This window comes from Giraffa tippelskirchi, chromosome 2 (genome assembly GCF_054371585.1).
Source record: "Giraffa tippelskirchi isolate mGirTip1 chromosome 2, T2T-mGirTip1v1.2.pri, whole genome shotgun sequence".
In the NCBI taxonomy this organism is placed as follows: domain Eukaryota; kingdom Metazoa; phylum Chordata; class Mammalia; order Artiodactyla; family Giraffidae; genus Giraffa; species Giraffa tippelskirchi.
Window position 1 is genome coordinate 170,267,296 of NC_137276.1, and position 27,355 is coordinate 170,294,650.

The window sequence follows — 27,355 nt, forward strand, 5'->3', positions numbered from 1 at the left end:
TTAATTTGCATTTCCACTTATTTTCCATTTGTATATCTTCTTTGGTGAGGTATCTGTTAAGGTCTTTGACCTTTTTTTAATGAAGTCCAGATTACCCATTATTTCTTTAATGGATCGTGATTTTGATGTTGTATCTAAAAAGTCATCACCATACTCAAGACCATCTAGGTTTTTCCTATGTAATCTAAGGGTTTTATATTTTAGTATTCTACACTGAGGTCTGTGATCCATTTTAAGTTAATTTTGTGAAGGATGTAAGAGTTGTGTCTAAATTCATTTTTTTTTGCATGTAGATGTCCAGTTGTTCCAACATCATTTGTCATAAAGACTGTCTTTGCTCCACTGTATTGCCTTTGCTCTTTTTGTCAAAGATTGTCATTCAGTCACTAATTGTGTCCAACTCTTTGCGACCCCATGGACTGTAGCACACCAGGCTTCCTTGTTCTTCACTGCCTCCTGGACTTTGCTCAAATTCATGTCCATTGAGTCAGTGATGCTATCTAACCATCACATCTCCTGTCAAAGATTAGCTGATTATAAGTATGTGGGCCTACTTCTGGGCTCTCTATTCTATTTCATCTGTATACTCTTTCCATAACATCACAGTTAAAAAATTTTTTATTTATTTATTTATTTTTGGCTGTGCAAGATCTTTGTTGTTAGGCGGGCTTTTCTCTAGTTGTGGCAAGCAGGGGCTACTCTCTGGTTGCGTGCACAGACGTCTTGCAGTGGCTGCTCTTGTTGAGGAGCATTGGCTCTAGGGCCCACGTAGTTGTGGCTACCAGGTTCTAGATCACAGACTCAATAGTTGTGGTACACAAGTTTAGTTGCTCCACAGCATGTGAGGTTGTTCCAGACCAGGGATCGAACCCGTGTCTCCTGTACTGGCAGGTGGACGCTTTACCACTGAGCTACCTGGGAAGGCCAACACCACACTTTCTTGATTATAATAGCTTGAAGTCAGGTTGTGTCAGTCCTCCAACTCTGTCCTTCTCCAATACTGTGCTGCTTATTCTCTGGTTTTTTGCTTCTTCATGTAAGCTTTAGAATCACTTTGCCAATATCCACAAGATAACCTGCAGGAATTTTGGTTGAGATTACATGGACTCTATACTTCAAACTGGGAAGACTTGACATACTGACATCATTGAATCTTCCTATCGACAACCATGGAATATTTCTCCATTTATTTAATTCTTCTTTGATTTCTTCCACTGAAGTGTTATAGTTTTCCTTAAATAGATCTTGTCTTTTATTAAATTTATACCTATGCTAATGTAAATGGCATTGTGTTTTATATTTCAAATTCCACTTGTTCTATATAGGTATATATGAAAGCAGCTGACTTTTGTATACTAACCTTGTATCCTACAACCTTGCTATTAATCACTTATTAACCCCACTTATTTTTTTAAGTCAATTCATTCTGATTTTCTACAAAGATGAACATGCCACCTGCTAAAAGTTTTATTGCTGCTGTTTCCACCATCTTTCCATGCCACCAGAATGGTGCACACCATGTCCTGGCTGATACTCTCAAGAGTATCAACAATGCCAAAAAGAGAGGCAAATGCCAGGTCCTTATCAGACCATGCTCCAAAGTCATCGCCAGGTTTCTAACTGTGATGATAAAGCATGGTTGCATTGGCGAGTTTGAAATCATTGATGATCACAGGGCTGGGAAAATTGTTGTGAACCTCATAGGCAGGCTAAGTAAGTCTGGAGTGATCAACCCCAGATTTGATGTGCAACTCAAAAATCTAGAAAAATGGCAGAATAATCTGCTCCCATCTCATCACTTTGGTTTCATTGTACTGACAACCTCAACTGCATCATGGACCATGAGGAAGCAAGACAAAAACACACAGGAGGGGAAATCCTTGGATTCTTTTTCTAGTGACATAATACATACAAATAAAACGCCTCGGGGGGGGGGGAGTTTTATTGCTTCCTTTCCAATCTGTGTACCTTTTATTTTTCTTGTCTTATTTCCAGTATGATGCTGAAAGGAGTGGTGAGAGGAGACATCCTTGCCTTTTTCCTGATCATAGTGGAAAAACTGAGTTTTTCACCATTAACTATAAGGTAGGTTTTTAGTATACATTATTCATAAGGTTGAAGATGTTCCTCTCTAATTCTAGTTAACTGAGAGTTTTTGTCATGAATGGGTATCGGGTACTATCAAATAGTTTTTCTGCCTCTGTTAATATGATCATGTGATTTTTCTTTTTCAAAGTCTGTTGACATGATCCATTATATTAACTGATTTTCAAATGCAGAATCACCTTGCATGCCTGGGATAAATTCCACTTGGATGTGGTGTATAACTCTTATTATACATTGTTGGATTTGATTTGCTAATATTTTGTTGAGGATTTCCATGCCTACATTTATGAAGGGTGTTGGTTTGTAGTTTTCTTTATGGCAATTCACTCCAGTATTCTTGCCTGGAGAATCCCATGGACAGGGGAGCCTGGCAGGCTACAGTTCATGGGATCTCAAGGTACATGACTTAGCACTATCTATCTTCCTTCCTTCCTCCCTTCCTCCCTCCCTCCCTTCCTTCCTTCCTCCCTGTCTTTGTCTGATTTTGGTATTAGGGTAATGCTGGCCTTATAGAATGAGTGAGCTTCTACTACCTGAAAGAGATTGTAGAGAATGGTATAATTTCTTCCTTGAATGTTTGGTAGAATCACCAGCAGACCCCATGTGGGCCTGGTGCTTTATGTTTTAGAAAGTTATTAATTATTGATTCAAAAAATTTTAATAGATAAAGGCCTATTCAGATTTCCTATTTCTTCTGAGTTTTGGCAAGTTGTTTTTCAAGTAATTAGCCCTTTTCATCTATATTATCAACTCTATTATAGGCAAAGAGTTATTAACAGTATTCCTTTATCTTTTCAATGCCATAGGATCCCTAGTGACCCTTTTTCATTTCTGATATTAGTGACTTGTGTCCTCTCTCTTTTTCTCTTAGTCTGCCTAGAGACGTATCAGTTTTTGTGAGCTTTTCAAAGAACTCTGTGGTTTCATTTACTTTTTCTATCAATTTCCTTGGTCAATTCTATTGATTTCTTATTATTTCTTTTCTTCTGCTTGCTTTGGATGTAATTTGCTCTTATTTTTCTAGTTTCTCAAGGTGGAAGCTTATATGATTGATTTAGATCTGTCTTTTCTAATACATGCATTCAATGCTATAAATTTCTCACTAAGCACTGCTTTCATTTCATTCCACAAATTTTCATAATTACATTGTCATTTTCATTAAGTTTAAAATATTTAAAAATTTCTCTTGAAAGTCTGCTTTAACCCATGTTACTTAGAAATGTATTGTTTAATATCCATATATTTGAGGATTTTCAGTTATCTCTCTGTTCTTAATGTCTAGTTTAATACCACTATGATCTGAGAGAAGACACTGTATAACTTCTGTGCTTTTTACATTTATTAAAGTATGTTTTATGGTCCAGAATGTGTTTTATCTTGGTGAATGTTCTGTGTGAGCTTCAGAAGAATGTATACTCTATTGTTGTTGAATAAGTAGTCTATAGATACCAATTACATCCAGCTGATAAATGGTATGCTAGGGCCTTACTGACTTTCTGCCTGTTAGATGTATCCACTTTCTATATAAGGGTATTGAAGTCCCCCACTGTGATAGTGAGTTCATCTACTTCTTGTAATTCTATTAGTTTTGTCACATGCAGTCTGACACTCTGTCATTAGGTATATATACATTAAGGATTGTTATGTCTTCTTGGAGAACTGACCTCTTTTTCATTATGTAATGCCTCTCTTTATCCCTGATAATCTTCCTTGAAGTCTGCTCTGTCTGAAATTATTATAGCTACTGTTGCTTTCTTTTAGCGTTAGCATGCTATATTTTCCTCTATCCATTTATTTTCTTTTTTTTTTTTTTAACATATTTACTAAAGTATAGTTGATGTATAACATGTTATAGGTGGGTAAAAATCCCTTGGAAGGAATGGAGTCGCCCTCATAGTCAACAAAAGAGTCTGAAATGCTAGTACTTGGGGGTAATCTCAAAAATTACAGAATGATCTTGGTTCATTTCCAAGGCAAACCGTTCAACATTACAGTAATCCAAGTGTATGCCCCAACCACTAATGCTGAAGAAGATGAATTTGAACAGTTCTATGAAGACCTACAAGTCCTTCTAGAACTAACACCAAAAAAAGATGTCCTTTTCATCCCAAAGGACTGGAATGCAAAAATAAGAAGCGAAGAGATACCTAGAGTAACAGGCAAGTTTTGCCTTGGAATACAAAATGAAGTAAGACAAAGGCTAACAGAGTTTTGCCAAAAAATCACACTGGTCATAGCAAACATCCTTTTCCAACAACACAAGAAATGACTCTACACATGGCCATCACCAGATGGTCAATACCGAAATCAGATTGATTATATTCTTTGCAGCCAAAGAAGGAGAAGCTCTAAACAGTCAGCAAAAACAAAACCTGGAGTTGACTGTGGCTCAAATCATTAGATTCTTACTGCAAAATTTGGGCTCAAATTGAAGAAAGCAGGGAAAACCACTAGGCCATTCAGGTAAATCAAATCCCTTATGATTATACAGTGGAGGTGACAAATAGATTCAAGGGATTAGATCTGGTAGACAAGAGTGCCTCAGGAAGTATGGATGGAGGTTCGGAACATTGTTTACAGAAGGTGGTGACCAGAACCATACCCAAGAAAAAGAAATGCAAGAAGGCAAAGTGATTGTCTGAAGAGGCCATACAAATAACTGAGAAAAGAGAAGTGAAAGGCAAAGGAGAAAGGGAAAGATATACCCAACTGAATGCAGAGTTCCAGAGAATAGCAAGGAGAAAAAAGAAAGCCTTCTTAAATGAACAATGAAAAGAAACAGAGGCAAGCAACAGAAAGACTAGAGATCTTTTCAAGATGGAGATACCAAAGAACCATTTCATGCAAAGATGGGCACAAAAATAAGACAGAAACGGCAAGGAGCTAACAGAAGCAGAAGATACTAAAAAGAGGTGGCAAGAATACACAGAAGAACTGCACAAAAAAGGTCTTAATGACCTGGATAACCACAATGGTGTGGTCACTCACCTAGAGCCAAACATCCTGAAGTGTGAAGTCAAACGGACCTTAGGAAGCATTACTACAAATAAAGCTAGTGGAGGTGATGGAATTCTAGCTGAGTTATTTCAAGTCGTAAAAGATGATGCTTTAACAGCACTTTAACAGTGCTTCACTCAATAATTCAGCAGGGGCCCCAGGACCGGAAAAGGTCAGTTTCCATTCCAATCCCAAAGAGAAGAGCAATGCCAAAGAATGTTCAAATTATCGTACAGTTGCACTCATTTCACATGCTAGCAAGATTATGCTCAAAATCCTTCAAGCTAGGCTTCATCAGTACGTGAACCAAGAACTTACAGATTGAGGGCAGGAGGAGAAGCAGGTGACAGAGGATGAGATGGTTGGATGGCATCACTGACTCAATGGACATGAGTTTGAGCAAACTCAAGGAGATAGTGAAGGGACAGTGAAGCCTGGTGTGCTGTAGCCCATGGGGTTACAAAGAGTTGGACACAACTTAGTAACTGAACAACAACAAATATAGTATTTCACAATTTTTAAATGTTATATTCCATTTATAGTTGTAAAATATTGGCTATATTCCCTGTGTTGTACAATATATCCTTATAGCTTATTTTATATAATATATATTATAGTTTGTATCTCTTAATCCCCTATTCCTATATTGTCCTTCCCTTTTTCCCTTTCCCCACTGCTAACCACCAGTTTGTACCTTAAATCTGTGAGTCTGTTTCTTTTTTGTTATATTCCCTAGTTTGTTGTATTTTTTAGACTCCACAAATAAGTAATATCATACAGTATTTGTCTTTTGCTAACTTCACTTAGCATATTTTCCAAATCATCCATGTTGTTCCAAGTAGAAAAATTTCATTCTTTTTTATGGCTGGGTAATAGTCCATTGAGTATGTAAACCACATTTTCTTTACCCATTCATTTGTTGATGGACACATGAGTTGCTTCCATATTTTGGCAATGGTGAATAATGCTGCTATGAACATTGCAGTGCAGGTATCTTTTCAGAATAGTGGGTATTTTTTTTCAGACACATACCCAGGAATGGAATTGTTGGATTATATGTTTGTTCTATTTTTAGTTTTTTGAGAAGCCTCCATACTATTTTCCACAGTGACTGCACAAATTTACATTCCCACCAACAGCAGATGAAGATTCCCTTTTCTCCACATCCTTGCCAACATTTGTTATTCATGTTCTTTTTGAAGACAGCCATTCTGACAGGTGTGAAATAACATCTCTTTTTGGTTTTGATGGATTAGCAATGTTGAACATCTTTTCATGTGCCTATTGGCCATCTGCATGTCCTCTTTGGAGAAATGTCTATTCAGGTCTTCTGCACATTTTTTAATCGGGTTGTTTGGGATTTTTTTTATGGTGAATTGTATGAGCTGTTTATATATTTTGGATATTAACCCTTTATGGGTCATATCATTTGCCAATATTTTCTCCCATTCAGTGGGCTATCTTTTCATACTGGCAATGGTTTCCCTTACTGTGAAAAAGCTTTTAAGTTTAATTATGTTCTATTTATTTTTGCTTTTATTTCCTTTGCTTTAGGAGACTGATCCCAAAAAATATTGCTACAATAAGCAGAGCATCTTTCCTCCATCTATGTAAGAGCCAAAGGAATCCATACATAGTCTTAAAAAATTTGAGGAGACACTTGAATCATAACTGGCACTTATATTGAGGATTACAGACCTTTGATAACATATATCCTATTTATAAGATGCTATATCATTAAGAGTAACCATACCTTTTAAATGCATGTTTGAAAGTCCAGACCTATTTAACTTTCTATTCAGAAATCTTAGGCCTTAAAAAATGTTTATCTTCTCATTCATTTCATGAATACCTTGGATTTTCTTCTCTTATAGAAACATTAAGTTATATTGACATGGGAAAGAGTATAGCAAAAATTAGTTTTTTAATGGGACACTTTACCAAACCTGTTATCTTGCCCTAAAACAAAAGACCAGGGAACTGCACAATAATCCCAGATTCAGCTCTTGTCCTTTACTTTCTTTTCCCCTTGGTTCACATTCCTTTGTGGGACAGACAGCATGTTGTATGTATCTTTGTATAGCACACTGCCTTGTGGCAATTAGATATTAAATTATAACTGCTGCTGCTGCTGCTAAGTCACTTCAGTCATGTCCGACTCTGTGTGACCCCAGAGAAGGCAGCCCACCAGGCTCCGCCATCCCTGGGATTCTCCAGGCAAGAACACTGGAGTGGGTTGCCATTTCCTTCTCCAATGAATGAAAGTGAAAAGTGAAAGTGAAGTCGCTCAGTCGTGTCTGACTCTTCGCAACCCCATGGACTGCAGCCTACCAGGCTCCTCCGTCCATGCGATTCTCCAGCCAAGAGTACTAGAGTGGGTTGCCACTGCCTTCTCTGAAAATGCTGCTAATGACCACTAGAAAATGTTCTAATGGTTTATGATCCATTCTTTAAAAATAATGATTCAGAGAACTATCTTCTAGAAACAAATATGGAAGCAAATAATACATAAAATAAACTGGAAAAAAGTTTTAAAATAACGGTTACTTACCTGGTTGATGCAAAAACAACATTGAATGGCATCTGCTGATAAAATGGAAGGAGAGGCCTAGGGAAGAAAGGAAAACACAAAGGTGGGACTTTTGCATTGTGTGTTTGCTGAGTTTCCTGCCACTGCCAATACTTGTCCCTTAAAATCAGTGAGTTTGAATACTTTGTGTATCAGCAATTCTCAAACTTTGACGCACACAAAATCACTGGGGAGTGGGAAGATTCTTGCTTAAAATTCAAATCCACTGGTCTATCCCAGCAGACTCAGTGGATACAAGGTAGAGCCAATTAATCTGCATTTGTAATAAACATCCCCATGTGTTTGCTGCAGATGGGAAACAAGCCACACCTGAGAAACAGTGCCCTCTACTTAGGCTTCAGCTGGTCATTAGTTCCCAGCAATTTCTCAAGTTCCCTGAGATATTCTGAAATTTCCAGTGGTTTACTTTAAACACCCCGCCCCGCCCACTGCCCTAAAAGTCTAGGAACTGAGTATACTATGTAAAGAATTTAACATTTCTCTGAAAAACTCAGCATCATAAAACATCCATAAGGAGGTTGTTCATGAATAATGTGCATTACAAATTTACTTTCTCAAATGAACTTATGTAGTATGACATCAAGTCTATTTTGCTAACTCAGATAGGACCTAGAGGGAAATCCTCATCTTGTTTTTATCTAATCTGAGTGTATGATTATCACATGTGTGTATTCATCACGAATGAAACAAGGTGAACCTTTCGACCATGTTGGTTTTGGTAACATTCACACAAAGACAGCAAATGTCACCTATCTGCCCTCTTTTAACACCTTGCCCCGCACTATTGCTGTCATGGTGTCTTTGCTCTATCTCACCTCATTTGATGACTTCATTTTGTTCCCAAAGATACATTCTTATTTGCAATTAGTATCTCTAAGGTCAGGCAGACTTAGTTGGAATCCCAGCTCTACACTTGCTAATTTTTAATAAAGTAACCTTGAGCAATTTACTTCTCCTCTTTTGGTCTCAGCTTCCTAACTGGTAAAATGGGGATAATATATCCTATCCTATATTTCTGTTCTGAAAACTGATGTTATATACGTAAAGCACTTATAAAGTGATACTTGGCATATTATATGACTTAAATATGAGAGCTGCTATCATTATTACAAAGAGGTCTCTAATAATATTAGGGCTCCTATTCATCAGTAATTATTTCCTACCTTTCAAAATATTTATAGCGATTCTTTCCAGTAACATCAGGATCTTCATAAACTTCTTTAGGCATCTGAAAAGAAGCATCAATTCTAAAACAAAGCAGGAAAACATTATTCAAGTCGAACATATTATTTCCAAATATAATTTTTATTTCATATTCATTCTCAGTTGCTAAATTGTGTCTGACTCTTTGTGATCCCATGGACTATAGTCTACCAGGCTCCTCTGTCCATGGTGTTTTCTAGGCAAGGATATTGGAATGGTTGCCACTTTCTACTCCAGGCAATTTTCCCACCCCTGGGATCAAAGCCATGTCTCTTGCATCTCCTGTATTGGCAGACAGATTCTTTACCACTAGCACCACCTGGGAAGCCCCTATTTCATACTTATATGTGTATAAAGTAAGAGATACATTGATACACCTGAGACTGAGAGCAAAATCTTCTATAACACGTGTCTTACCGTCCTACATCTCAGACTACAATAATTACTTTTCCTGAGCCAGAAAATCAGGAGCCAACAAGAGGAACTGAAAGCTAATAAATGAGTAAATTTATGAAATTCCACATACAAAAATGTTCATTTTTAGTTAACAGTGTATGAGAATTACAAAATTTAAAAAAACAAATTTTTATGTCTAGGCTGTAAGGTAGCATTTTAAAAGAAATTTACTATGTATGAACTTGTAAATATCCTTTAAACAAATAAGGAATTTGACAGACCTATCGCTGAAGGTGCTTTGGTTGCAGGTCTCCAAAAAGTATACTTGGATACTAGCAGAAAAGTACACTTGCAATTTCTAAGACGGATCAAAGAAACTACAAGTGCAGTCATCTCTACCTTTGGTGGTAATTTATCATGTAATATATACTATAACCTTTGGAGAACACCTATTAGGTTGGTGCAAAAGTAACTATAGTTTTGCACTGTTGAACTTTGCCATTTGATACTGGAATGTGGTTATGTAATACATCATTTTAATGCTCATTTCTTGTTTTATATTTTCTTTTGCTAATGACTTATCACTTGCTGTTTATTTTATATTTATTTTAGATTACAGAAATGATGTTAAAAAGTAAATTCAAGCAATTTTCTTATTCAAGTTAAAAATGGGTCATAAAGCAGGGCAGGAAACTAGCAACATCAACAATGCATTTGGCCCAGAAACTGCTAACAAACATAAGAGTGCAGTGGTGATTAAAGAAGTTTTGCAAAGGAGACAAGAGCCTTGAAAATGAGGAGAATAGTGACGGTCATCCAAAGTGACAATGACCAATTGAGAGCCATCATTGAAACTGATCCTCACACAACCACATAAGAAGCTCCCCAAGAATTCAATGTCAACCTTTCTACGGTCATTTGGCATTTGAAGCAAATCAGAAATGTGAAAAAGCTTGATAATGGTGCTTCATGAACTGACTGCAAATCAAAAAAACCATCATTTTGAGATGTCATCTCTTATTCTACGCAGCATTGAACCACCTCTCAATCAGATTATGACACGTGACAAAAAGTGGATTTTATAAGGCAACTGGCAACAACTAGCTCAGTAGATGGACCGAGAAGAAGCTCCAAAAACACTTCCCAAAACCAAAAGTGCACCAAAAAAGGTCATGGTCATTGTTTTGGTGGTCTGCTGTCTGTCTGATCCACTACATTTTTCTGAATCCCAGCAAAACCATTACATCTGAGAAGTATGCTCAGCAAATCAATGAAATGCACCAAAAACTGCAACACCTGCAGCCACTATTGGTCAACAGAATGGACCCAATTCTTTTCCACAATGCCTGACTGCAAGTTGCACAACCAGCAATCCAAAAGTTGAACAAATTGGGCTATAAAGTTTTGCCTCATTTGCCATATTTACCTGACCTCTCTCCAACCAACTACCACTTCTTCAAGCATCTCGACAACTTTTTGCCAGGAAAATGCTTCCAACCAGCAGAAGACAGAAAATGCTTTCCAAGAGTTCATCAAATCCTGAAACATGTATTTTTATGCTACAGGAACAAACCAACTCATTTCTCATTGGCAAAGATGTGTTGACTGTAATGGTTCCTATTTTGATTAATAAAGATGTGTTTGAATCTAGTTATAATGACTTAAAATTCACAGTCTGAAATCACAATTACTTTTGTACCAACCTAATACTAACCAATAAACTTATAACTGTTGCTCCTGAATCCAGATTGTTTTGGTCAAAGGGGTTAAGAAAGAGAATTTGAGCTCAACTGGTCTAGGTATAACGTCACAATTGTACACTGTAAAATAATACAGAATGAATAAACAAAACTTTTTAAGAAGAAAAATGCATTCATCAAACACATGAATAGCAGCTGGAGCCACCTGACACTTACGCGGCAAGTTGCTGGAGGGCTTCTCTGTGCCTTTCTTCATGTTGCTTCCAGTCCCGGCTGATGAATGATGGAACAGGATCTGCCTTGCTCCAATAAACAGAGTATCTCGGATAATGGAACAAGCTGCTGAACATGGTTCTAAACCTGGGAACCCTTCTCTAATGTTAAGACAAGAGGGCAAAGGGAAAAAGGACAAAATTATACCAGATTTTCTAAAGTATTTTACTACTGCAAACTTTTGAAAGGTACAGAACAGTCTATATGGCATAGGCTATTGGTATATGTATAGACTATCTCTAGAAGGATACTGAAGAAACTGATGACAAAAGATGATTATGTGAAGAGGGCTAAGGGTAGCATTTATTTTATACCATATATGCTTTTGCACTACTGGAATTTTTTCAACACAGGCATCTATTACTTTTCTCATTGAAATAATTTAGGTTATTGTGAGTCCTTTATTCACTATTAGTTAGTTAATCCTCACATTGGGCCACAAGTATTAAAACATCTTGTCCCCTGGTAACCATGGCAAAGAAATTTCTGCAGAATATAAAATACAGTGGAGATTTGGTGATTATAAAATCTGATCAGCACAGTTAGCCAAACTAGATGGTTCAGGTTCATCAGGCTACCTTAGGAGGTGAATAAGACTTACCAGTTTGCTTCGAATCATGGTGGCCTGAATATTTGCCTGGTTGTGGTCTTTCTCACTTGATACAATAAACAACGGGTCTGTGAAATAAACAATAAAGCACTATAAGGAAGACCACATATCTAGCACATATCTTTTCCTGGGTAGAGAAAAACAGTAAAGAAATGTAATTTCTTAATTGGAAAACAAATTGGAAAATTCAGATATCACCGAACTCTGCAGCAGCTCACAGCTCTATTCACCATCAGTGAGAGTCTGTGAGATGCATGTGTTCTCTGTATACTCCGTCAGTGAATAGAATCAGAATGCAAAAAGAAGGCTGAACACGTTTTCAAGCACAATAACCTCAACAGGCTCTCTTCTATGAACAAACCACCTTCCGGGTCTGGAGAGCTCTGGAAATACTCTAAGAGGAAGGACCATGTATACACAGACACTACACCCATTTCCAAGGGAAAGAAACAATACTTTTGGGCACTACCTCCCATATTCAGTTCACAGGGAAGAAACAAACTTAACAGTGTATCACCCAGAGCTGGTGGACAGGGTAAGAAAATGTCATTCTCCAGTAAGAGATAAATAAGATCAGCTATTTTTAAAATTCACCCCTTAAAATGGAACTAAATTATTTCCTCCAAGTTCAAATAAGATTGCTCTGTTGCTGTAAGGATGTGTTTGTTAGGTATGCCTTTAAAGTGATAATGAATATTCATGATTGATTTTACTATCACTTAAAAATCAAACAATTTGACATTAAACTCAGAAGCAATCTTCAGATATAGACTTGATTTCTCGAGTAGATATGTCTAGACAAACAAATACCTTGAACTGGTCTAGACATCTTGGTAACGTATATTTCCCTGCAGAAATTATTGTTATTGTGATTTAGAATTAAGTCTCTTGAATTTAGATGATTTGTCAATTTCCAGAACTTAGTTACTTCCTCAATTACCCAATTTCAGATGAACAGCACCATCACAACCATTAAGGACTTCCCTGGTGGTCCAGTGGTTGAAAATCCACCTTCCAACACAGGGTTCAATCCCTGGTCTGGTAACTATGATCCCACATGCTGTTGGACAACTAAGCCCATGCACCACAGCTAGAGAAGCCCATGAGCTGCAACTACTGAGCCTGCATACTGCACATACTGAGCTCACACGTTCTAGAGCCCATGCTTCGCAACAAGAGAAACAGGTGCACCACAATGAAGACCCAGCGTAGCCAAAACAAACAAAACGATCACAGCCACTGACCCAGTGATACCTTTTAAATCACTTAAAACGAGACAAGAAAATATAGAAATTTCACTTTGTCTTATACTATTCCCAACATATTAGAGATGTTGAAGCTATATTCTTCTGTCTAAATAGGTGCATTCATTCTCTCTTCAAATTCAGTAGCCTATAATTCTAGGGCATAAAATTTGGCCTCTTCATTCCTAACCAGCCCAATTTCCATCACTTCGTAACTTGATATCACTGGGTCAATGGCTGCAATTGTGCTGGTCATCTGAAATTAATTTAACCCACATTTCCCCTAAGTCTGAATAATAAATAAACCATTCTCCTCTTATTTCCATAAGGAATGTGAAAATGATATCTATAGAAACATTTTTGAATCTACAGACAACAATGACACAATACTGTATGATTTATGACTATACATTCTACAACATAGTCTACAGTTCAGTTCAGTCACTCAGTCGTGTCCAACTCTGCGACCCCATGGACTGCAGTGGGCCAAGCGTCTGTTGTCCATCACCAGCTCCTGGAGTTTACTCAAACTCATGTCCATTGAGTCGGTGATGCCATCCAACCATCCATCCTCTGTCATCCCCTTCTCCTCCTACCTTCAATCTTTCCAAGCATCAGAGTCTTTTCAAATGGGTCAGTTCTTCGCATCAGGTGGCCAAAGTATTGGAGTTGCAGTTTCAGCATCAGTCCTTCCAATGACTTTTCAGGACTGATTTCCTTTAGGATGGACTGGTTGGATCTCCTTGCAGTCCAAGGGACTCTCAAGAGTCTTCTCCAACACCACAGTTCAAAAGCATCAATTCTTCAGCGCTCAGCTTTCCTTAGAGTCCAACTCCCACATCCATACATGACCACTGGAAAAACCATAGCCTTGACTAGACGGACCTTTGTTGGCAAAGTAATGACTCTGCTTTTTAATACACTGCTTAGGTTGGTCATAACCTTTCTTCCAAGGAGCAAGCGTCTTTTAATTTCATGACTGCAATCACCATCTGCAGTGATTTTGGAGCTCCTCAAAATAAAGTCTGTCACTATTTCCATTGCTTTCCCATTTATTTGCCATGAAGTGATGGGACCAGATGCCATGATCATAGTTTTCTGAATGTTGAGTTTTAACCCAACTTTTTCACTCTCCTCTTTCACTTTCATCAAGAGGCTCTTTAGTTCTTCTTCACTTTCTGCCATAAAGGTGGTGTCATCTGCATATCTGAGGTTATTGATATTTCTCCCAGCAATCCTGATTCCAGCTTGTGTTTCTTCCAGCCCAGCGTTTCTCGTGATGTACTCTGCATATAAGTTAAATAAGTAGGGTGACAATATACAGCCTTGACATACTCCTTTTCCTATTTGGAACCAGTCTGTTGTTCCATGTCCAGTTCTAACTGTTGCTTCCTGACCTGCATAAGGTTTCTCAAGAGACAGGTCAGATGGTCTGGTATTCCCATCTCTTTCAGAATTTTCCAGTTTATTGTGATCCACACAGTCAAAGGCTTTGGCATAGTCAATAAAGCAGAAATAGATGTTTTTCTGGAACTCTCTTGCTTTTTCGATGATCCAGCAGATGTTGGCAATTTGATCTCTGGTTCCTCTGCCTTTTCTAAAACCAGCTTGAACATCTGGAAGTTCACGGTTCACGTATTGCTGAAGCCTGGCTTGGAGAATTTTGAGCATTACTTTACTAGTGTGTGAGATGAGCGCAATTGGGGCGGCGGCCAAGAGGAGCTACCACCAGGTTATCACTTGCTTATTCCTAGACACTGTTGAGTGCTTCACATGCAGTATTCCTTTTAATTCTCAAAAAGTTAATGAGGTAAGCACGAGGCCTCCATTTTATAGAAAATGAAACCAAGGCTTCAAGAAGTCCGCAACCGAGGGGATCAAGATGGTGGAACAAGAGGACAGAGAGCTCACCTCCACCCCTTCCCCCCGCAAAACACATCAAAGATACACCTACATGTAGAACAATTCTCAGTGAAAACTAGCTGGAAACTGGCAGCAGGACTTCTATACAAACAACCAAAGCGTCAATAAATAGCTCCATGTAACAGGGTGCTACATGTGCTAAGTCGCTTCAGTCATGTCCAACTCTTTGCGACCCTATGAACTGTAGCCCACGGGCTCCTCTGTCCATGGGATTTTCCAGGCAAGAATACTGGAGTGGGTTGCCATGCCCTCCTCCAGTGGATCTTCCTGATCAGGGATGAAACCCACATCTCTCTAAGTTTCCTGCATTGGTAGGTGAGTTCTTTACCACTAGCAACATTTGGGAAGCAAGGTAGGATGGGGAAAAAAAAAAGCATCAAGTTGGGACCTACATCCCTGGGAGGGATCTGAAAGGAAGAGAAGGTCCCCATGGGTGGACCTTCACTCTGAGGAGCAAGCGGGTCAAGCCACAATTTCAGCATCCCACTCCTGGGATCCTGCACAGCGGAGAAAAATCCCCTCGCCTGCTAGGAAATTCACTCAGACAGACAGACTGAAGAAGTCTGGACTCTACTCATGAGGAGCGTACGTGTGCCGGCTCACTAACAGTCAGGGCCAAGAGAGCCACCGGAAGTGGTGGTTGCCACTTCACCGCACTTCCCAACCCAAACAGGCAAATGGCTGGCCCCCTCAGTCTATACCACAGCCTAGTGTGAGATCTGAGCAGAGACTTGGTCTAGCCATGCAGAGACAGACCAGAGGGCCTGAGCTGTGATCTGGGGGAGCTGCAGACCCCATTATAAATGGGCGCATGGCAGGTGGTGGGTCTAGCTGGGCAGATATTGCCAGCATGCATACCTGGTGGCACCATAAGAGGGTGCAGATACTAGTACGCAGCAGTTTATTTCCCAGTGAGAGCACGCTGGTTCCACCCACTCCACACCACAGCTCAGCACTACATCTGGGGCAGAAAGAGAAGACTGAGAGAAGACCACCACAGAGGCGGCCCAGATCTCAGGTGACAAAGCAGCTCCTGCAGCCACAACCACCTGACCCCCAGTCACTGCACAACACAGCCCTGCCCTAGATCTGGGATGAATACAACAGAGAAGGGGATGTGAATTTGGGCTGCTTCTGAGCACGGATGTCTACACAGGTGAGACACGGGTATTCTGTGACCTCACAGACCTTACTTGCTTCAGGATTCACCTCCCTGGGGCAGGGTGCACACTCAAAGGCTACAGAGAGTGATCAAATCCAACCCTCAAGCCTTCTATTCAAACAACTGGGGAGTGCACCCCACTCCCAACAGGATGATGACAGCCATGGAGCTGAGAAGAAGCCCTGCCTCACATCCAGCACAGGCTGTAGACACTACAAGCCAACCACACTTCCTATCCAGGGGATAACAACCACCCCAGCCTGAGGAAAGACTTGGCGGGCATCCATACCAAAACCAGTCCTCCCACCAAAGGACTGGAGACACAGAGGCTATGTAGGGACAACCCTACATAAAAACATCCCTTCAAGACCACAGTAGAAAGTGGTTTCTCCTAAATTCAGAGAGACAGAAAAAGGTAAGTAAAATTAAAAAGCAGAGAAACTATTCAAATCAAAAGAACAAGAGAAATGCCCTGAAAGAACAAATAATGAAACAGTCCTCACCCATCTTTTAGACCTTGAGTTCAAAGAGAAGATAATAAAAATGCTAAAGGAATTAAGAAACATATCAATAGAAATGCAGATCACTGTAACAAGGAACTATTAATAGAAACTATAAAGGTGAACCAATCAATTAGACAATTCCATTGCTGAGATAAAAACCAATCTAGAAGCAATGAATAGCAGACTAAAGGACACAGAAAAATGTAAGTGATCTGGAAGACAGAATAGTAAATTACTCAATCAGAACAGTGGAAAGACAAATGAAAAAAGTAAAGGCAACATACGAACTCTATGGGATAATACCAAATGTGCCAACCTACACATAATAGGGGTTCTAGAAGAAGAAAGAGAGAAGGGGATCAAAAAATGTATTTGAGGGACTTCCCTGTTGGTCCAGTGGTTAATACTTTGCCTTTCAATGCAGGGCGTGTGGGTTCAATCCCTGGTCAGAGCACTAAGATCCCACAAGCTGCATGACACAGCCAGAAACAATGTAAAACAAAACAAGCCCAACAAACAAAAGTCCAGGACCAGATGGCTTCACAAGTGAACTTCATGAAACATTCAGAGACAAGTTAACACCTATCCTTCTGAAACTATTCCCAAAAATTGCAGAAGAAAGAACACTTCCAAACTCATTCCATGAGGCCACCATCAACCTGATACCAAAACCAAACAAAAGGTGAAAGTATTAGTCGCTCAATCATGTCCGACTCAGGCTCCTCTGTCCATGGAATTCTCCAAGCAAGAATACTGGAATGGGTAGCCATTCCCTTTTCCAGGGATCTTCCCAACCCAGGGATTGAACCCAGTTCCCCCACACTGCAGAAAGATTCTTTACTGTCTGAGCCACCAGGAAAGATCACAAAAAAAGAAAATTACAGGCCGATATCACTAATGAACATAGATGCAAAAATTCTCAGCAAGATACCGGAAAACTGACTCCAACAATACATTAAAAGGATCATACACCATAATAAAGTAGGATTTATTCCAGAGATACAAGGAGTTTTCAATATCTGCAAATCAATCAATGTGATACACCACATTAACAAATTGAAGATAAAAATCATATGAACACCTCAATAGACGCAGAAAAAACTTTTTATAAAATTCAATATCCATTTATGGTTTAAAAAAAACCCTTCAGAAAGTGGGCATAGAGGGAACCTACCTAACCATAACAAAGGCCATATATGACAAAACCATAGCTAACATCATACTCAATGGAAAAGCTGAAATATTTCCTCTAAGATCAGGAACAAGACAAGGATGCTCACTCTCACCACTCTTATTCAACATAGTCTTGGATGTTCTAGTCATGGCAGTCAGAGAAGAAAAAGGAATCCAGGGACTTCTCTGGCGGTCCAGTGGCTGAGACTCTGTGCTCCCAATGCAGGGGGCCTGGGTTCAATCCCTGGTCAGGGAACTAGATCCCACATGCTACAATTAAGAGTTTGCATGCTACCATTCAAAAGATATCACATTCTGCAACTAAGACCCAGTACAGCCAAATAAATAAAAATAAGTATTTTTTTTTTAAAAAAAGGAATCCAAATTTTAAAAAATAAAACTGTCACTGTTTGTATATGACATATGATACACATATAAAACCCTAAAGAAACTACCAGAAAACTTCTAGAGCTCATCAGTAAATGTGATAAAGCTGCTAGATACAAAATTGACATATAGAAATCTATTGCATTTCTGTACACTAACAAGAAAATATCAGAAACAATTAAGGAAACAATTCCATTTACCATTGCCTTAAAAAGAATAAAATACCTAGGAACAAACCTACCTAAGGCAAAAGATCTCTACTCTGAAAACTATAGGACACTAATGAAAGAAACTGAAGATGATACAAACAAATGGAAAGATATACAGTGTTCCTGAAATGGAAGAATCCATATTGTTAAAATGACCATACTACCCAGTGGAATCTACAGATTCAATGCAATCCCTATTACATTACCAATGGCATTTTCACAGAATTAGAACAAAATAATTTTTGATTTGGATGAAAACACAAAAGACCCTGAATAGCCAAAATAATCTTGAGAGAGAAGAACAGAGGTGGAGAAATCACTCTCTCTGACTTCAGCCTATATTACAAAGCTATTATAATCAAAACCTTCTGACACTGACACAGAAACAGACATATAGATCAACTGAACAGAATAGACAGTCCAGCAGTAAACCCATACACTTATGGTCAATTAATCTAAGAAAAGTAGGTAAGAATACACAATGGAGAAAAGACAGCCTCTTTAGTAAATGGTTCTGAGAAAAACTGGACAGCTACATGTAAAAGAATGAAACTAGAACATTCTCCAATACCATATACAAAAATAAACTCAAATTGATTAAAGACCTAAATGTAAGACCGGATAAAACTTCTAGAGGAAAATATGTGCAGAAGACTCTGACATACATTGCAGCAAGATGCTTTTGGAACAGTATCTAATTAAGTCTAAAAGCTTTAGCACAACAAAGGAAAACATAAACAAAACAACAACCTACAAAGTGGGAGAAAATATTTCTAAATGATGCTACAACAAATGATTAGTTTCCAAAATATACCAACAGCTCATACAGCTTAATATCAAAAAAACAAACAACCCAATTAAAAAATGGCCAGAAGACCTAAACATTTCTCCAAGAAGACATACAGATGGCCCACAGGCACATGAAAAGGTGTTCAATACCACTAATTATTAGAGAAATGCAAATCAAAACTACAGTGAGGTATCATCTCACATCAGAATGGCCATTAACAAGCCTACAAATAATAAATGCTGGAGAGAGTGTGAAGAAAAAGAAACTCTCCTACACTGTTAGTGGGAATGAAGGTTGGTGCAACTACTGTGGAGAAGATCATGAAGGTTCCATAAAAAGAAAAAAAACTAAAAATAGAGTTACCATATGATCTTACAATCCCACTCATGGGCATATATCCAGAGAAAACTCTAATTTGAAAAGATACATGCACTCCAATGTTCACAGCAACTCTATTTACAAAGGCCAAGCCCTGGAAGCAACCTAAATGTCTATCAACAGATGAATGGATAAAGATGTATAAAATAAATAACATATATATGCATATGTATACAAGCACACAATGGACTATTACTCAGCCATAAAAAAGAATGAAATAATGCCATTTGCAGCAACATGGATGGACCTAGATTATCCTATTAAGTGAAGTAAATCAAAGACAAATATCATATCACTCACGTGTAGAATTTAAAAAAAAATACAAATAAACTTATTTACAAAACAAACTCATGAACACAGAAAACAAATTTACGGTTATCAAAGGGGATAGCAGAGGAGGGGAAGGGAGAAATAAATTAGGAGTTTGGAATTAACATAAATACAGTAGGTCCTTGTTGTTTATTCTATAGAGAGAGAAAAGAAAGGAGGAAAGAGCTCATAATAAATGATAAACCCAAGAAGTATTTAAGATATTCTCGGGGCTTCCATGGTAGCTCAGTGGTAAAGAATCTGCCAGGCAATGCAGGGGACATGAGTTCGATTCCAGGTCCAGGAAAATCCCACATGCCATGGGACAATAAGCCCGTGCACCACAACTACTGAGCCCACAGGCCACAACTACTGAAGGCCCTGTCCCCTAGAGCCCGTGCTTCGCAACAAGAGAAACCACTGCAATGAGAAGCCCTCACACTGAAACTACAGAGTAGCCCCGCTCACTGCAAATGGAGAAGGCCCTCGCGCAGCAATGAAGACCCAGCACAACCAATAAATAAATATTTTTAAAAATGATATTTTTGGAAGCTAGGAAAAATATATATTTAAAAGACTTTATAATTAGCAGGGCAATAGTTAGTGTAGCTATTAATCCATCAACAAATGTAGATTCAGGGAAGTGACAAAGTATTGCAGGCACTTCAAGTGAGGCACTTTAGAGATACAAAGTATTCACATAACATTCAGTCAAATGTAAAATAGTATATAAATGAGGTAAAATTTAGAAAAGAATGGTGTTAACTGTGAAGCCTACACAAATGTAAGCAATCATTACATATTCCCAACACCAGGGAATGGCTACCCTAAAAGCTCCCATCCAAAGGAAACCCTGGGATTCTCAGAGGAGATACCACGCGGTTAAAAGTAGGGTAAAGAGGGCAAAACTGGGAAAAAAATCATGCTTTACTGATTATATTTATTGCAGCAGTAAATTAAATAAATGATTCATAACAAATTATATAGCACCCAACATATGTACCAGCACTGGAAAAGGTGCTGACAATGCTACAAAAATGGACAGAACAAGAACTTAAATAATTCAGAAATTTATGGTCCAGTAGAAGAGACAGAACATAAATGAACAATCAGGGCATTAAATACACTGGGGCTTTACTGGCCCAACGGACACAGTGGACCTAGTTTACAAGCAATACTTTGACGGATAAGAATAAACTCAAATAAAAAGAAAAACCTAAAAACAAAGATGAGACAAACTGGCCCTTCTTTACCTACCCAGAATGACAAGTTTGGAGTTGCCCAGCGAATGCGAGCAGGAAGGTCATTCTGTTTGGGCATTTTATGCAGTTTGAATGAGGGAGTGTTGAGTGAATCTCCAAGTCAGAACGCCAGGAAAGGCATTCAGGACAACTGCTTGCTGCTGCTAAGTCGCTTCAGTCGTGTCCGACTCTGTGCGACCCCATAGACGGCAGCCCACCAGGCTCCGCCGTCCCTGGGATTCTCCAGGCAAGAATACTGGAGTGGGTTGCCATTTCCTTCTCCAGGACAATTGCTTAGGGCTGTGCAAATTTCCAGAGTAAAGAAGAATCAGGTGTCCCTGCTCTCTACTCTGAGAGGCAGAGCGCACCTGCGGCTTCCGAGACCGCCTCCTGCCCCTAGCCCGCCCAAAAGCCACCGCCAGCAGGGCTTGGAGCTGACCCTACCCAACAAAAGACAACCCAGGCTAGAGATCCCTCCTGAGGCTTGTCTTTCGTCCGCCGCGTTCCCGGCCAGGTCCGACAGTCTCGACGCCCACCTGGCCCAGGTGTCGACAACTCAGGAGGGAGGTCTGGAGCCACCCTTACCGTATAAGAAATCATACGTTCGACTCGCAGAGACTTTGCCCCAGGCCCCCAACTTCCCTCCGAACTGGGTTTGAGACACCGGCGGCTTGGCCTGGGGTTCTTCGATAGTCACTACGTGACTCATGGTGCCGGCTCTTCCCTGCCGCCAGCCAGGTCCAACTAGTGAAACCTAGCTGCTGCGTGCACCGTAGCTATGGTAACCCCCGCAGGGACCAGAGAGCAAGCGCCAGGCGAAGACAGGCAGCTAGTCCAGAAGAGAGGGGCGGGACTAGCGTGAGAGAGGCGGAGTCGAGTGACTAGCGGAAGGGGCGGGGCGAGGAGCGGAAGCGGAAGGGCGGGGAAGTGCGCAGAGAGGTGGAGCGTGAGGGGTGGGGGAAGAGGAGGGAAGGAAGGAGAAAAAGAGGGGCTGGCCTAGGGAGGGGAGGGCAAGGGGAGAAGGGCGGGGCAGGGGTAGAGAAGGACAAGGGGCTCGGGGGAGAGAAGGGCGGGGTGGGAGACGGACTGCCTCACTTCCCGCTTGCACTCTGGTGGTCAAGTCACGAGCGTTTAGCGGTCCCCCCACAGTCAACGCCAGGGGGCCGCAGACTGGGGAAAAGGTTGCTGCTGAAATCGTTGCAGCCATTTGCTAGTCACACTCCGTAGCCTCTTTCGGAAATTCCTGGGAAATCTTAGAGACTTCTAGAATAGTTGGGGACTTTCATTTCGAACATCCCCTTTCCGCAGGGCTTGTTCCAACTGAGGAATCCAAGCTCCTGAACGTCAGCCTTTGGCACACTATGAGCTCTGGTCCTGGATATCAGCGTTTGGGATGGGCTGGGTAATTAGTAAAAGTTAATGCACATTCTGCTGTCCCTTTCTGTGTGTATGTGTTAGTCTCCCAGTCGTGTTGAACTCTTTGCAATCCAATGGCCTCTGGCCCTCCAGACTCATCTCTCCATGGGATTTTCCATACAGGAATAGTGGAGTGGATTGCCATTCCCTTCCCCAGGGGATCTTCCCCACCCACAGATGGACCCTGGGTCTCCTGCATTGCAGGCAGAGTCTGCATTTCAAACTGATAACGGATTTTTTCACTTTAGTTATCAAATTTCAGAGAAATTGGTGGTGCCCTAGCAACCACCAGTGTTAACCAAAAAGATTTTGTTTGCTTAGTATCACTATGAATGAGTGCATTTTTACATATCAGATTCTTTTGATCTGTTATGATCATTATACTTCGTGATGTTCAAATTATCCCATTTGTCTAGTGACACACGTTAGAGTTAGCCTCTTTGTCTTTCTCATGTAATCCATAGGCACTTCAACAAGCCTCCTGCTTGCTATTCTTCTTTTCACACATATTCTTGGTTTTATTTTACTCTACTCCTGAACTTCTTGGGTTTTTTGCCAATCAGCCATGTATTTTGCCAGTTCCAAGTCTTCCCTCAAACTGATTGTTTTGCCTAAAATGCCTTTTCCTATTTATGCCCCTCAACTAATTTAGGTATCCTTCAAGACTTAGTGCTAATTTTGCCACCTTTATGTAGTCTCCCAAGTTCTGCAAGTAGAGCCAGACTTCTTTATTCCAGTGCTGTTATGTAGCACCAGTGGCATTGACCACTTTGTATTAGTAATTGTAACTTTGCTCCCCGCAACTGTGAGTTCATTGCCGGCACAGGCCTTCACATGGTCATTTTGTATCTCTGAAGTACCTGGTACATGAAAGCTTAATCAAATGTTTCCTAAATGAATAAATCCATCCATTTATTTTATAAATTTACTGGGCCGGAAAGAAGGCTGAACACCGAAGAATTGATTCTTTTGAATTGTGGTGCTGGAAAAGATTCTTTAGAGAGTCCCTTGAACTGCAAGATCAAACCAGGCTATCCTAAGGGAAATCAACCCTGAATACTCATTGGAAGGACTGATGCTGAAGCTCCAATACTTTGGCCACCTGATGCTGGGAAAGATTGAAGGGAAAAGGAGAAGAGGGCAGCAGAGGATGAGATGATTGGATGGCATCAGCAATTCAATGGACATGAACTTGGGCAAACTCCAGGAGATGGTGAGGGACAGGGAGGCCTGGCATGTTGCGGTCCATGGGATCACAAAGAGTCGGACATGACTTAGTGACTGAATAACAACAACACTGTCTACTATCAAATAGGTATTGAAGATCTAAGATGTTGGTACAACTCACTGTATGATGGGGAAAAAACATTAAAAAAACATGTAAAATACAGTCTTACAATGGCATGATGATATTTTTCTATCTCTGGGGACGGCTACATTTCCCACTTTCTGTTCGTTTTTCCCAAAATGCTCCTCACCCCTACCTTATCCTTACTGAGTCATCATCTGTGGTCTCAGCTACAATGATTCCCCTCCTCAGAAAGACTTTTCCTCTTTCAGATAAATTATCTGAAGTAGCCAACAGCCAGCCCCCTTGATAAACATATTGGAAGACACTAACCAATAGAATATGTCAAATATAATGGTTTATATATTTCATGGGAAATAGATGGGGAAACAGTGGAAACAGTGTCAGACTTTATTTTTTTGGGCTCCAAAATCAGTGCTGATGGTGATTGCAGCCATGAAATTAAAAGACTCTTACTCCTTGGAAGAAAGGTTATGGCCAACCTAGATAGCATATTTAAAAGCAGAGACACTACTTTGCCAACAAAGATCCGTCTAGTCAAGGCTATGGTTTTTCCAGTGGTCATGTATGGATGTGAGAGTTGGATGGTGAAGAAAGATGAGCTCCGCAGAACTGATGCTTTTGAACTGTGGTGTTGGAGAAGACTCTTGAGAGTCCCTTGGACTGCAAGGAGATCCTATCAATCCATCCTAAAGGAGATCAGTCCTGGGTGTTCGTTGGAAGGACTGATTTTGAAGCTGAAACTCCAATATTTTGGCCACCTCATGCGAAGAGTTGACTCATTGGAAAAGACTCTAATGCTGGGAAGGATAGGGCGCAGGAGGAAAAGGGGACGATAGAGGATGAGATGGTTGGATGGCATCACTGACTCGATGGACATGGGTTTGGGTAAACTCCAGGAGTTGGTAATGGACAGGGAGGCCTGGCGAGCTGCAATTTATGGGGTTGCAAAGAGTCAGACATGACTGAGCGACTGAACTGAACTGAATGGTTTATATATTATATTAATATATTATACATTAAACGTGATTGTTCTACATACACCATAGTGGTCATTTTGCTGGAGTTGCTCAACCTCTCCCTTGCTGGCTTTGGGGAAGCAGGTGGCCATATTTGAAAACCCAAATGGCAAGGAACTACAGGTCGCCTCTCGGAAATGAGGGTGGCCTCTAATCCCAGCAAGGAAGAAACCAAATTCTTCAGTCCTACAACTGCAAGAAACTGAATTCTGCCAACAACCTGAGATTAAAAGCATATTTTTCTCCAGTAGAATTTCAGATGAGACCACAGTCTCAGCCAAAATCCTCATTGCATTTTGTGAGACCCTAATCAGAGGAGCCACTTAAGCCATTCCTAGGTGCCTAAGTGCAGAAACTGTGAGATGGCACAAACCAACACAATTGTGGAAAGCAATTATCCTTCAATTAAAAAATAAATTTAAAAAATTTTTAAAAAGAACTCAATTACCTTTAAAAAATACATGTGTGTTACAACTAGGTTTGTGGTAACAATGTTGCACAGCAAAAAATGATTAATGTGCAATCTTTATGAAATTAGGTTGGAGAGGGGTGCTCCTTAATAACACAGCTTCATTTAAATCGAGGTTATACCATGCACATACACCATGCACATTTGGGAGACAGTTCTGCATGGGTCTCTTGCTTCTATTTGTCTTGCAAGGAGGTAGCTGTCTGCCTTTTCCTTTGTTTGTGCAGGAAGTAACCTTGGACAATAGAGGTAGTGTCTGTCTCTGGAGCAAGGGGCAGGTTTGCTTGCTGCCTTAGAAATCAGAGATCCTGTCTCCCTTTGAGCGAACGAACGGCAATCTTTCTCACTGTCCATTATCAAAGATTTGAATTTCCTAAGCTTCATTTCCTGTGTTGTAACACCTGTGATATCTATCACCTGGCCTTCTGTGGGAATCTGGGCTCAGGGAAGTGTTGCAAAAATGCTGATATTTGCCATTTCTGCTATAAGTAATAAATGATCCTTCATCTCTGACTCAACATTTTGCCAGTTTCTACCAGCTTTCATGAAACTGTGGCAGACACAGTAAATCTCAGACCTTTCAGAGTTCCTAAAATGCTATTGAGAATTTATGTACAGCACATATTTATTGTGGCAATTGGAAAGCATTTTTTCTTTTCAGGGGCAGAAATGTAGATACTATACTAAGTTTCCACTGAACCTGTAGCAAAACTTGAGAATTCAAGCCTTGTAATTCCTCTCTCTCAGCATATGGTGTCACTCCTTCTCTACCAACCTTGACTACCCACCCTTACTCAATAGTCTCCACACCTGGGTTTAGTTAGGCTTGAAAAATGGCTAATACCTTTATCATGGGAGAGATTTTAGAAAACATTCCCTTAGCTGTTGCTTGTTATATCACCAGGCTGGTCATCCCATCCACAGATGCCTGCTTAGTACCATCTGTAGCTCGTATTCCCATAGCACCATACAGTAATATATCCACTGTACTGTGAAAAAATCCATTACAGTAACTATTGCAACTCTTGCTGCCTACTAACTTAGCAATTACATCAACAGCAAAGAGTGCCAGAGGCTTAAAAGTAAAGTACTGCTGGTTAAAATTGTAATTGGGAAGTGAGAACTTGATATAAAGTTCTATCCACAGAATTTTCCAGGTGAGAACACTGGAGTGGGTTGCCATCCATTTCTTTCACCAGGGGATCTTCCCGACCCAGGGATTGAACCTGGGTCTCCTGCACTGCAGGTAGATTCTTTACCTCATGAGCCACCGGGGAAGCCCCACAGACAGAACCTCTAAGTGTCCCCCATCTGTACAGAGATGGTTGGTTGAATCTAATATTTCATTATTATCTCCATGTGCTACCTACTGAATTTAATCTCCAATTACAGGTTTCTCAAACTGCTGTGTTTTTCTTGGGGGAAGGGAATTATTGAGATTTTTCCTGGGGTAGAATGGGAAACATTGAATTACAACATTTTATAATCCTACTTTTTCTTTAGCTAAGGTCACCATAAATCTAAAGGCATTTAAGCTGGGTAAGAAAAGTAAAGCATGATGTCAAAGTAAAAATCAACAGTTGATCTGAAATCTTACTTATTCATAAATTAAAAAGCAGAAAAAAATAACCCTCACATGGACCCTTTCTGAAACAAGAGGAGAGTTGAGTAGCTGAATATAAATGGCTATATGTTTCACTTTGAAAACGAATATCCTCGGTATTCAAGGGAAGGAGAACATTCATCAGAAAGAAGTGCTTGTTGAAAGAGTTTAAGACCCACAGTGCTCAGGGAGGAAAACAAGGTCTTGTTTATATCTTGAATGCAACAGCTTAAAGGAAGTGTGGGTGGGACAAGACCTGCCAATACTAGCTTACCCTGAGAAACTCAGTGTGGTCACTGTAAGAACCCTGTCTTCACTGAAGCACCAAAGGACAACGAGCAAGAA

General features: G+C 40.0%; 1 protein-coding gene, 1 long non-coding RNA gene and 1 pseudogene across 11 annotated transcripts in view; 2 read left to right on the forward strand and 1 right to left on the reverse strand.

The window, feature by feature from the left end:
* Positions 1-11,034, forward strand: part of LOC145538953 (uncharacterized) — a 136,105-nt gene extending 125,071 nt beyond the window's left edge. Inside the window, exons 3-4 of the long non-coding RNA XR_014077356.1 lie at positions 1,996-2,085; positions 9,905-11,034. This is a non-coding gene — a long non-coding RNA (uncharacterized LOC145538953). The remainder of the gene's footprint in view (positions 1-1,995; positions 2,086-9,904) is intronic.
* The window catches only part of CFAP91 (cilia and flagella associated protein 91), a 100,163-nt gene extending 78,204 nt beyond the window's left edge, over positions 1-21,959 (reverse strand). For all 10 annotated transcript variants that reach the window (XR_014077350.1, XR_014077349.1, XR_014077348.1 and 7 more), the window contains exons 1-5: positions 21,780-21,959; positions 11,867-11,943; positions 11,209-11,366; positions 8,857-8,940; positions 7,655-7,711 (exon numbers count right to left, since the gene is read on the reverse strand). Coding sequence is in view for 6 of the 10 variants with exons in the window: in XM_081571904.1 (XP_081428030.1) it covers positions 7,655-7,711; positions 8,857-8,940; positions 11,209-11,366; positions 11,867-11,943; positions 21,780-21,903 (500 nt within the window). In the remaining 4 variants the exon portion in view is untranslated. The remainder of the gene's footprint in view (positions 1-7,654; positions 7,712-8,856; positions 8,941-11,208; positions 11,367-11,866; positions 11,944-21,779) is intronic.
* On the forward strand, positions 1,443-1,897 carry LOC145538350 (small ribosomal subunit protein uS8 pseudogene; annotated as a pseudogene).
* Positions 21,960-27,355: the final 5,396 nt, after the last annotated feature.